This window comes from Belonocnema kinseyi, chromosome 2 (assembly GCF_010883055.1).
Source record: "Belonocnema kinseyi isolate 2016_QV_RU_SX_M_011 chromosome 2, B_treatae_v1, whole genome shotgun sequence".
Lineage (NCBI taxonomy): Eukaryota > Metazoa > Arthropoda > Insecta > Hymenoptera > Cynipidae > Belonocnema > Belonocnema kinseyi.
In genome coordinates this window covers 167,886,576-167,899,373 of record NC_046658.1, presented here as the reverse complement: position 1 = coordinate 167,899,373, position 12,798 = coordinate 167,886,576, and the positions used below count along the sequence as shown (strand labels likewise).

At 23.7% G+C, this 12,798-nt stretch overlaps 1 protein-coding gene across 1 annotated transcript in view; it reads right to left on the bottom strand.

Annotated features, from left to right (window-relative positions):
• LOC117183063 (WD repeat-containing protein 75) overlaps positions 1–6,578 on the bottom strand; it is a 57,803-nt gene extending 51,225 nt beyond the window's left edge. The window contains exons 1-3 of the mRNA XM_033376219.1: positions 6,555–6,578; positions 6,271–6,435; positions 42–243 (exon numbers count right to left, since the gene is read on the bottom strand). Of these exons, the coding sequence (XP_033232110.1) occupies positions 42–243; positions 6,271–6,398 (330 nt within the window). The 5' untranslated portion in view covers positions 6,399–6,435; positions 6,555–6,578. The remainder of the gene's footprint in view (positions 1–41; positions 244–6,270; positions 6,436–6,554) is intronic.
• Between the last annotated feature and the right edge of the window lie 6,220 nt (positions 6,579–12,798).

The following is a 12,798-nucleotide window of genomic DNA, read 5'->3' as shown; positions in this document are numbered from 1 at the left end:
GAAGAACGTGAAAAAATATTTTAATCTGAATAAAAGTTTACCAAGCTCGAGGTGACAAGCCCACTGTAACAATTCCAAAAAGTTAATTGTCCAGTGTTAATGCAGCCAATAATTGTGTCAGAAATATCTGGATGCAAGGCAATTCCAGTTATTCTGCCTTCAGCTGGCTCAAATTCTCGGACAAAATCGCCGGTTTGAGCACTGTATGCTCTAATCGTTTGTTTCCATATTATGAACAAAATTCTGCAAGAAAAACTCATGGTTAAATTCATGAAATAACATAAAAACAGCTCTGTTTAGAAAAATATTTAAGAAAAAAATAAATTATCATTAATTTAATTGATCCGGATTTTCGAAAAAATAAAGAACAATATAATTACAGACTTTAAAGTCCAAACCGCTCTCAAAAGAGAGAAAATAGGATGATTCTATCATGAAAAAAGGGGATGTATAGGGGAGTAAATTCTTTCTGATTAAATAAATTGATGGGTACCATACTGAATGAAATATAAAACGCTTAAGACTTCAAGTCGAAATATACAGGGTGTCTAGCGATCCTTAAGAAAAAATTCAAGGACTTTTGCTATGTTAAGAAATCGTCTTTGTGAAATCTTTGGGAATATTTTTATATCTTTAAAATCCTTGAAAATTTTGAAATCTTTGAAATCATTCAATTCTTTGAAATCTTCGTGAAAATGGTTGAAATCATTAAAATATTTTAAAATTTTGTATAATCTTTGAAATCTTTGTGTAATCTGTTGAAAACTTCTAAACAAATCTTTAAATTAAATCTAAAAATTCTAAACGAATTTGAAATCGTTTAAAATCTTTTAAACAAATTTGAAATCGTTTAAAATGTTTTAAAATGTTTTGAAATCTGGTGTTTTTCGATAAAATATTTGAAATCTTTTAAAATCTTGGTGAAATCTTGAAAATCTTTAAGAAATTTTTAAAATCTTTTTTATTCATTTGAAATTTTTAATCGTTTAAAAACTTTAAAATGTTTTGAAATCTTGGAAATCTTTCAGAAATTTTTAAAATCTTTTTTATTAATTTTAAATTTTAAATCGTTTAAAAACTTTAAAATGTTTTGAAATCTCGTGTAACCATTTTTGAAATCTTTATGACATTTTTTATGAAATCTCTCTTGTGAAATCTTTTAACATTTTGGTAAGATCTTAAAAATCGTTTATCTTTTGTATTCATTTGAAATCATTAAAATAATTGAAATCTTTGTGAAATCTTCTAAAATTTTGGTAAAATACTGGAAATATTTGTGAAACATTTGTATTCACTTAAAATCATTAAAATCTTTCAAATGTTTTAAAATGTGGTGTACTATATCCTTTTTGTAATCTTTGAATTTTAACTTTTTATGAATTTTTTATGAATTCTTTGTGAAATATTTTAAAAATTTCTAAACAAATTTTAAATCATTTAAAATGTTTAAAATGGCTTGAAATTTTCTAAACAAATTTTAAATCGTTTACAAATTTTTAATTTTAACTTTTTATAAAAATTTTATGAAATATTAAAAAAAATTCTAAACAAATTTGAAATTGCTTAAAATGTCTTGAAATTTTCTGAAAAATTTGAAATCGTTTAAAAACATTAAAATGTTTTGAAATCTGGTGTTTTTCGATAAAATATTTGAAATCTTTTAAAATTTTGGTCAAATCTTCGAAATCTTTAAGAAATTTTCAAAATCTTATTTATTTATTTGAATTTTCAAATCGTTTAAAAACTTTAAAATGTTTTGAAATCTGGGAAATCTTTAAGAAATTAAAAAAATCTTTTTATTCATTTGAAATCTTCGTGAAATCTGCTAAAATTTTGGTAAAATCTTTGGAATAATTGTGAAACCTTTTATGTTCACTTGAAATCATTAAAATATTTCAAATATTTAAAAATTTTGTAAGATGTTTGAAATCTTTGTGAAATCTGTTGGAAACTTCTAAACAAATTTTAAATCGTTTAAAATCTTTCAAATATTTTGAACTCTGGTGTGCTATACTCTTTTTGAAATCTTTAAATTTGAACTTTTTATGAAATTTTTATGAAATCTTTTAAATATTTGGCGAAATATTAAAAAATTTTCTTAACAAATTTGAAATCGTTTAAAATGTTTTGAAATCTTCTAAAGAAATTTATATTCGTCTAAAAACTTTTAAATGTTTTGAAAATTGGTGTAAAACTTTTTAAAAACTTTATGAAATTTATTATGAAATCTTTGAAATCTTTTTTATTCATTTGAAATCGTTAATATATTTGAAATCTTTGTAAAATCTTTTAAAATTTTGGTAAAATCTTTGAAATATTTGTGAAATCTTTTGTATTCACTCAAAATCATTAACATATTTAAAATTTTTGTATAATCTTTAAAATCTTTGTGAAATATTTTTAAAAAATTAAACAAATTTGAAATCGTCTAAAATGTTTTTAAATCTTCTAAACAAATTTTAAATTGTTTCAAATCTTTCAAATGTTTTGAAATATTTTATTAAATTGAATTTAATTAATTAAATTTATTAAATCTTTAAATTTTAACTTTTTATTAAATGTTTATGAAATTCTTGAAATATTAAAAAAATCTTCTAAACAAATTTTAAATCGTTTGAAAACTTTAAAATGTTTTAAAAATTGTTGTAACCCTTTTTGAAAACTTTATGAAATTATTTTGTAAAATCTTTGAAATATTTGTGAAACCTTTTGTATTCCCTCAAAATCATTAAAATATTAAAAATTTTTGTATAATCTTTGAAATCTTTGGAAATATTAAAAAAAATTAAACAAATTTGAAATCGTTTAAAATGTTTTGAAATCATAGAAACAAATTTTAATTCGTTTAGAAATTTTTAACTTGAACTTTTTGTGAAATTTTTGTGAAATCTTTGAAATATTAAAAAATTTTCTAAATAAATTTGAAATCGTTTAAAATGTTTAAAATGTTTTGAAATCTTCTAAACAAATTTTAAAAGGTTTAAATACTTTAAATTTTAACATTTTACGAAAATTTGTATGAAATATTTGTGAAATATTTACAAATTTTCTAAAAAATTTGAAATCGTCTAAAAACTTTAGAACGTTTTAAAATCTGTTATTATTCGTTAAAATATTTTTAAATGTTTTTAAATGTTGTGTGAACTTTGAAATCTTTGTGAATTCTGCTGAAAACCTCTAAGCAAATTTTAAATCGTTTAAAATCTTTCAAATGTTTTGAAATCTTAAATTAAATTAAATTATTTTAATTAATTAAATCTTTAAATTTTAACTTTTTATGAAATGTTTATGAAATCTTTGAAATATTAAAAAAAATTCTGAACAAATTTTAAATCGTTTAGAAACTTTGAATTTTAACTTTTTATGCAATTTTTATGAAATATTTGAAATATTGCAAAAAATTCTGATTAAATTTGAAATCTTTTTAAATGTTCTAAAATCTTCTAAACAAATTTATAATCGTTTAAAAACTTTAAAATGTTTTGAAAATTGGTGTAACCCTTTTTGGGAACTTTATGAAATTTTTTATGAAATTTTTGAAATCGTTAAGATATTTGATATATTTTAAAATTTTCTTAAAATCTTGAAAATCTTTAAATATTTTATATTCATTTGAAATAATTAAATATTTGAAAATATTTTAAAGTTTTGTATGATCTTTTAAATCTTTGTAAAATCTGTTAAAAACTTCTAAACAAATTTTAAATCGTTTAAAATCTTTCAAATGTTTTGAAATCTGGTATATTACCCTTTTTGAAATCTTTATGAAATTTGTATGAAAATTTTGAAAAATTTTAATTCATTTGAAATCTTTTTGAAATCTTTAAAAATTTTGGTAAAATTTTGAAAATCAGTAATAACTTTTAAAATCTTTTGTATTAATTTGAAACCATTAATCCTTGTATGTTTTATGTTTTGAAATGTGGTGTTCTATACCGTTTTGAAATCTTAAAATTTTAATTATTTATAAAATTTTTACGTAATCTTTGTGAAACATTTGAAGAATTTCTAAACAAATTTGAATTTTAACTTTTTATGAAATTTGTATGAAATCTTCTAAACAAATTTTAAATTGTTTCAAATTTGTTTAATGTTTTGAAATCTGGTGTAATTCTTTTTGAAATCTTTATGAAATTTTTTATAAAATCGTTCGAATATTTGAAATCTTTGAGAAACCTTTTCAAATTTTGGTAAAATCTTTTAAATCTTTGTGAAATCTTTTGTATTCACTTGAGATCATTAAGATTTTTGAAATATTTAAAAATTTTGTATAATCATTTAAAAACTTTGAATTTTAATTTCTTATGAAATTTTTATAAAATATTTGAAATATTAAAAAAAATTCTAAATAAATTTGAAATCGTTTAAAATGTTTTGAAATCTTCTAAACAAATTTTAAATCGTTTAAAAACTTTAAAATGTTTCGAAACCTGGTGTAACCCTTTTTGAAATTTTATATGAAATTTTTGTGAAATCTTTTAAAATTTTGGTAAAATCTTTGAAATAATTCTGAAATTTATTGAAATATTTGTGAAATGTTCGAAATATTTGTTCAATATTTTGAAATCTTCTAAACATATTTAAAATGTTTTAAAATCTTCCGAGAAATTTTACTTTGGTAAAGTCTTTGAAATCATTAAGAATTTTTTATAAATATTTGTGAAATCTTTTGTATTCATTTGAAATCAATGAAATATTTTTGATATTTTTTAAAATTTTGATAAAATCTTTGTGAAATATTTTGAAATATTCTAAGCAAATATGAAAAACAAAAAAAAATAGTGGCATAATTCACTAAATAGTTCAACTTTAAAGCAAAAAAACAACATATTTTTAAACAAAAAAGATTAAACTTCGACAAAAACAGTTGCATTTCCAACAAAACAGTTACATTTTCTAGCAAAGTTCAAGAATGAAAAAAAATGTCAACCAAATTATAATTTATTTATTCAAAGACTTTTTTTTTATTTTACACGATTTTTCAAAATTGTAAGAAAAATTTGAGTCAGTTTGATGGATATTCAGGAATTTGGAAGAAATTACAAAATATTTGATAAATTTTCGAAAAAATGTCAAAGTTTAAAAATATCTTTAATATCTTCCAAACTTCTTGAATTCCTAAATGTCCTTTAAACTAAAACGAATTATTTATTTTTTAAATTGAACATTTTTCAAAATAAAAAGATTGCCTTTAAATTTCCAGATTTTTTTCGAAATCTTTTTTAATGTTTCGATATCTTTTAAAGTTCTCTTTTCTTTTAAATGATTCGAATTTTGCCCAGATTTTGTTGTTGAAATTTTGGATATTTTAAAAGGCTTTAAAATACTTTTTAGATAGCCTCTTAAAATTAATTTTTCAAAATAAAAAATCAGTTTCAATTTTCCTAGGAATCTTAGGACCATTTTTTTATTATCTTGAAACTTTTCAAAATCTTCGGAAAGCTTTATCAAAAAAAGATGAATTTTCAACCAAATAGTTGAATTACCAGATAAAAAAGATTAATTTGCAACCACAAATGGAGTGGTTGATATTTCAAACCAAAAAGAGTTTGATTTAAAATAAAAAACAGTTGAATTGAAAAAAAGAAGATTTTTTAACAAAATGGTTTAATTTCTGTGAAAACCAGATTAATTTTTAATTAAACAGTTGCGCTTAAAAAAAATTATTAAGATAGAGACGCGAATTCTCTACAAGCAGTTGAATTTTAAAACTAAGAATATGAATTTTCCATCTCCATGTTGATTTAGATTCAAGCAAATTTTCAATTATTTTGAAATTTTTTCTGAACTTCTAAATATCTTTTATAATGATTCGAATTCTTCCCAAATTTTTTTTTCATCTTGGAAAATGGAAAGCACTTTTGACAATTCGGTCAATCTTTTTAAATCGTTCAAAATAATTTCTTAAAATTATTTCTTTAAAATAAAAAGTTATTTTTAAATTTTCCTAGAAATCTTAAGAAAATGTTTTTTATTCTTTTCAAATCTTTCATAATTCTTAAAAAGCTTCTAAATTTTTTGTTCGAAATCTGCAAAAATTTATATTTTGTTTTGAATTAGGCCGTAGACTATTTGCAGCAAAATTGAGGAAAAAAATAATTTACAAATTTGTAATACTTTGATTTCAATCTTTATGCAAGTTTTAAAAAGGGAAGTTTTTTAAAGACACAAACAAGAAATAATTAGATAAAAATCAAATAAAAATGAGTAAAAGGCATGTTTGAGGTTAGGAAATACGGAAGAAAATTTCTAAATAAATTCAATACTCACTCTCCATCAGCGGAAAATAGTGGTCGAAAGTCAATAATACTTCCACCTCCTTTCTTTTGCACTACCAAGTCATCTGAACTCGAAATATAACAATTTCGAAGTTCCTTTGAAAATTTCTCTTTCTTCATTTTTTGAGGTTATCTCACACTATTTCAACGGTTTTAACTGAATAAAAAGACAACCAATAAATAAATTATGAATTAAAATAAAGAAATGAATCAAACTTTTAACCAATAACAAACTATTTAAGATAATTACTTTTTTTTTACTTAATTATTACTTATTTCACTTTCAAATCACACATTCCGCACATGTTGTACATAAACCTACATAAATACACAACACTGACATACGTGACCAACACAAGACTGTAGGGTCATTTTCTACCTTACCGACGGCAAATTTCTACTACGAAGTTGTACGAAGTATAGCAGGTTGCAAAAAGATAGGCGTTCTAATAAATGATCATTATTTAATATAAAAAAAACATGATAAAAAGTGACCTAATATTTATATGAAAAAAATATATAATTTAATTTTATACGCTTTAGACGAATTATCATTATTGTTTCTTCTAGATAATTAATAATTCGTTTCCGGTTCAAAGTCAATATTCCAAAAAATTATAAATGTAAAAAGAATTTTGTTTTGAATTTATAATTTTGGAGGAAAAGTGTGGTTGAAAATTGTGCATAGTATTAAAAAAAAAAACATTCACAAAAATCAAATTTTTAGTAAGAAAATAAAATAAACAAAGATTTCGAGATAAATCAGTCCTGAATTTAGGCCTGCAATGTTTGTTTGGAAAATGTTATTTAAATTACTTGCAATTACCGTTATTTTAAATTCAAACAATGAATTTATAAACTTTAATAATATTGAAGAAATTTTTTCTTCGATAAAAATATTAGATTATTGTATTCTTAAGAAATAAATAATATTTGTTAAAAAACAATAGTTTGAAATGTTTTGAAAAGTTCTTGTTTAAATTTAAATCATTAATAATTTACAAAATATATTTCTGAAGAAACAATTTTGACTGAAAATATTTTTTAATAAAAGAAGTTGAGATAAATCAGTGCTGAATTGGATCCTGCAAAGTTTGTTTGGAAAATTTAATTTAATTTAATTAAAATCACTGTTATTTTAAATTCAAACAAAGATTTAAAAAAATCTTAAAACATTAAAAAAATGTTTTCTTTGATAAAATTATTAGATTATTGTATTTTCAATAAATAAATAATATTGGTTAGGAAACAATATTTCAAAATTAAAAAAAAAAATTAATGTTTAAATTTAAATTATTAATAATTAAAAAAATATATTTCTGAAAAAAATGTTGACTGAGAATGTGCATAGTATTAAACAAATACAAAAAAATTTACAAAACCCCTATTTTTAATTAGGAAAAATCGAGATAAATCAGTACTGAATTTAATCCTGCATAGTTTGATTGGAAAGTGTTATTTAATTGAATTACAATTACTTTTATTTTAAATCCAGACAATAATTTAAAAAAACCTTCAACTATTAAAAAAATGTTTTATTTGATAAAATTAGTAGAATATTGTATTTTTAATAATTAAATAATAGTGGTTGAAAAACAATATGCTTAAAACATTTTATAATTACTGTTCACATTAAAATTAACTATAATGAAAAAACCATATGTCTAGAGGAAAAATTTTGCTTAAAAATGTGCACAGTATTACAAAAAATCAAAACAAAAAAAATCCACAAAAATCTACTTTTAATAATAAAAAAAAAAAAAATAAAATGAAAAGTGATTTCGAGATAAATCAGTGCTGAATTAAATCTTGCAAAGTTTGTTTGGAAAGTTTTATTTATTAAAAAAAAATAATGAGAATAATATGAAAATACTGAATATCAAGCGAAAAAACTAGATTTTTCTTCATCTTGCCTATGAAAAGTCTCAAGTGAATAACAATTAACTGTTTAGATAACTGAAAATGGTTTTTCAATAATAAATATAACTTTTTACATTCGTGAATTGCGGAATTAATTCCAGAAAATAGTAACAAGTTAAAATTATTTAAATAATTTCCCAATATCCTTAAACAAAATAGGTTAAAACGAAAAAAAAATATTGTTTAAACAAATAATAATGGCTTAAGCGATTGAAATTTACATGAAAATGTTACTTTTTATTTTTGGGGCATTTTCCGGGCGTAATATCAGGGGGTTGGTGGGCTTAAAATTAAAAGCTATTGGGTGAAAATTATTCCTGGAACATTCCATGAGCACGGGTTAACGTTGACGGATTGAAAAAAAATAGAATTTATTTTCACGGACAACAAAAAAAAACACAAGTATTGGGGGTGGGGGTGGTACGTACAACAAAAATCAAAAGTTGTGTTCTCTTAGTCGACAAATTTTTCCAGAAAATTAATTAAAAATCGGATATTTTTGATTTATTTTCTGTTTTTTTTTGTAAAAACTTTAATGAGAACTTGTCAACAAAATAATTCTTACGTTATATAAAAAGAGAATCCGATTTTAAAAACGTTTATAAATATATAAAATAATGTCTATTTAAAATCCATTTAAATTTAAATTTCCTAATTTTTTTATAGAGTCAACTGGATGTTTGAGGCACGTGCGTTTCTAATTTTGTAGAAATATGAGTGTAATAATTAAATACATTCAGAAAAATGTTCAATATATTAATAAATTAAGAAAAATCTTGTGCCTGCAGGCTAGCAAATAAAAAACAATTGTTATGTAAAGTAGTTTCTATACAAATGTAATAAATGTTCTGCATGTGACAGATAAAAATGACGCAACTGTTTAAGAAAAACTTATTAGTAAAGTCTATTAATAAAGAATGTGTTAGAGCTAAGAAAACTGCTTCATCAATCAATTTATTTGGAAAATAGAATCCAAGAACTTGAAATGTTAGTCAGAACCTATGATAATAATTTTTAAAAAATGATTTAAAGTAGACCCTCGCTCTTTTCCTCTACATTCCCCTTTACCCGCCACTCACTTCACACTTCGCCAGCCCTTCTAAACTTCTTCCTCCACTACTTCCCCATCTCCTCCCTTCCCAAGCTGACACTTCCCTTTCATTACTTACCTTCCCCTCCTTTCTAATAATTTCCCCTACCGCTAATTTACCTTTACTTCTATTACTTAGTCTCTCCTCATTCCTCCACACTTCCAATACTCCTCCCTAATCTGCCCTCACTTTACCTACTTCTCCTATTCTTATTTTGACTCATTTACCTGTATTGCATCTCACTTTAGCTTCACCCCTCTCTTCATTTTCCCGCATATGTCCTACTCCCCATCTCCTAATTTCTCATGCTTTTACTTCCCTCTTTCCCCTTACTTACCCTACCCTCATTTGCCTTCACATTACTTCTCTCATTTCCCTCACTTCCTCTACTTTTATTCTCCTCTTTCCCCTTCCGTTCCCCTGAATCCTTCACCTTCATTGCCCTTCATTTCTGTTTCTTTTATACCCATATTTTTGGGCTTCTTTCCCTACCTAATTTCCCAATATTTTCATTCCTCTCAATTTCCGTCACTTTCCCTACTTTTACTTCCCTCTTTTCCCTTAAGTTCCCCTACTTCCGTCACCTTCATTGTCTCACTTCCCGTCACCTAATTTCCCATACTTTCACTCCACTCATTTCCCCTCACTTTCCCTGCTTTTACTTGCTTCTTTTCTACTCACTTGCCTCCTTCCTTCGTCCTCATTGAAGTTCACTTCCCCTACTTCCAGGCCCATCATTTTTCGCCACTTTCTATATTTACTCTGCCCTTATCGGCCTCATTTCCCCTCTATTTTTCTCCCCTAAGTCTCCCTCACTTCCCCTATATTCTTATGCTCTTATTTCCCCTCACTTTCACTTTATCCTTCTCTTAATTTCTTCATACTTGTCCCACTTCCCGTCACTTAATTTCCGATACTCTTGCTCCCCTAATTTTCCTACACTTTCTCTACTTTTAGATCCCTCTTTTCCCCTCAACTCCCCTACTTCATTCATCCTCATTGCCCTTCACTTCCCCTCCTTTCATACCCTATATTTCCAACCCCTTTATTTCCCTCTCCTAACTCCCTCCCTAATTGCTTACACTAATTTCCCATCATTTTACACTCCCAATATCCATGCTCATTTTAACTGCTCAACCTCCCCGCAATTCCTCTTATTTACTCTCGCTTCACCTAATTCTCCTCCCTTAATTTCTTCGATCTTCCCATACTTTCCAATCCCTAATTTCCGCTCAATTATCATACTTATTCCCCTCATTTTCCCTTATTTACCATTCTTTCTTTCTCCTCATTTACCCTCACTCCCCTATTTTTCCTCATTTCCCCTACTTCCTCTCCTCCCATTTTCCTCCTTACTTTCATTACTTACTCTCCGCTTATTTCACGTCCCTTCCCATAATCCTTATATACTTTATTGTAAAGTATTAAAACTACAATAAAATATAACAATATAAAAAAGTACGACATTCGTCCTAATAATAAACAAAACTTCTAATTTTCTGTAATTTTTATTTTAATTTATTGGTAAAAAATTATCGCAAGGAATTGAAAAAAAATCAAATTAAATTTTCTTACAATTTAATTTTTTTTTATTATGGATAACGAACGAAAATTCTTTACTCAGGGTTTTTAAATGTCAAAAATGGTGATTTATGCTTCCCATTAAGTCGATTAGTAAGTAAAATAAAGCATACCCACTGATAAATGAAAAAGGAAAACGGATTTTATAAATATCTAAAACTTTTAATTCCACAATTTTTAAATAAAAGCAATAATTTTTAACTAAATCAACAAAAACATATTTTTGAGGGTTTACGGAATTATGGATACTTAAAATAAAAAATTTCATAAATAAAATCGTTGCATAGGTCTCAATGATAACTAATGTGGCGCTAGTGAATTTAATGAGTCAAATTTAATGAGATAACCTTATGAACGAATGAATGAAATTTCCTAGTACAGCTCAGATGCTGAGGGGATTCCTCACAAAGTTCTAAGGTTTTTTTTTTTGATTGAAACGTTTCAGAAATTGAATAATTAAAAATTCTAACTTTTCTTTATAAAAAAAATTGACTAAAAATTTTAGTGTAAGATTTGACTTAAGAAATCAATTACAATTTTTTAAAATAAATAATAAAATAAAATTATTCGTATCGACCATCATGTTTCTGAAAAAATTTAGAATGGTTTAGGTTAGTTAAAAAGATTAATTTAAAATTTTGAGGATTTAAATACGTTTATAATTTGAATTTTTTGAAGGTTTCAAAAAATTGAGGAAAAAATGTAGAATTTTGAAGACTTTGAAAAAGCTTTTTTTTCGAAAATTTCTGGGAAAAGTTCCAATAATTTTTTATTTTTTGCAATGAATAATAGGAGGAAAATGAAAAAGATTTAAAAACTTTTCCACTGATTCCTTAAACGTTCTAAAAAGAATTTAGAATTATTTAAAGGAATTTTCATACTTTGTTAGATAAAAAAAATTGAGAAAAAAAACTTAAAAAGATTTCAAAAGATTTCTTAGAAAATGCAAAAAAATCTGGAAAATTTTAAGGAAATTTTTTTAAAATATTTTAGTAAAAACTCGAATCATTTAAAAAGATATTAAGAAGTTAAAAAAATGGTTAATAAACAAAATAAAAATATATTTTTTAAGCTTTTGAAATAAAATGTTGAAACTCTTTGAGGATTTTTAAAGGTTTCAAGATAATGAAAAAAATTTCATAAGTTTCCTGGGAAATATTAAAGCAATTTTTAATTTTGAAAAATTAATTCTAAGCGAATATTAAAAAAAATTTCTAAACCTTGCAAAATAATAACAAAATTTTCAAACACAATGTGGAATATTTTATGCCAATCTTTATAATTTTGCAGAATTGAAAAAAAATGAAAGAAGAATTCGAATTATTTAGACGGTTTGGAAGTTTTAGAAAAAAAAGAACATGATTTTAATAATTCAAAAAGATTTTCAATTTAGAACAAATCATAAATTTCGGAAATATTGCAAAACTTTTTAAGGTAATTCAAAGATTTCAAGAAAATAAGAAAATTTGGTTAAGATAAATGGGAAAATTTAAAATAATGTTTTACTTCAAAATATTGATTCTTAAGGCAAACTTTTTACATTTCAAAAGATTTCTAACAATTTCGAAAAAAAATCGAGAAGATTTTGAGGATAGGAAATCAACGCTTTTTGTTGAAAACTTATTTTTTTGGTTGAGAATTCAACTATTTTGTTAAAATTTTGATGTTTATGAGTTCAAGTGTTACTGATTTAAAATAAAAATCTTTTTGGATTAAAATATCAACAATTACATTTTCCGTTGGGAACTTATTTATTTATTTTGTTTTAAATTTAACTATTTGGTTAAAAATGAACTTTTTTGTTTAACTATCGATTTGCCATATCTGAAAAATTTAAAAATGTTTTTGAATTTGAATTCTTAGTAGAAAATTAATATTTTCGGTTAAGGTTTCATATTTTTTATAATAATTTTATATATATTTTTATA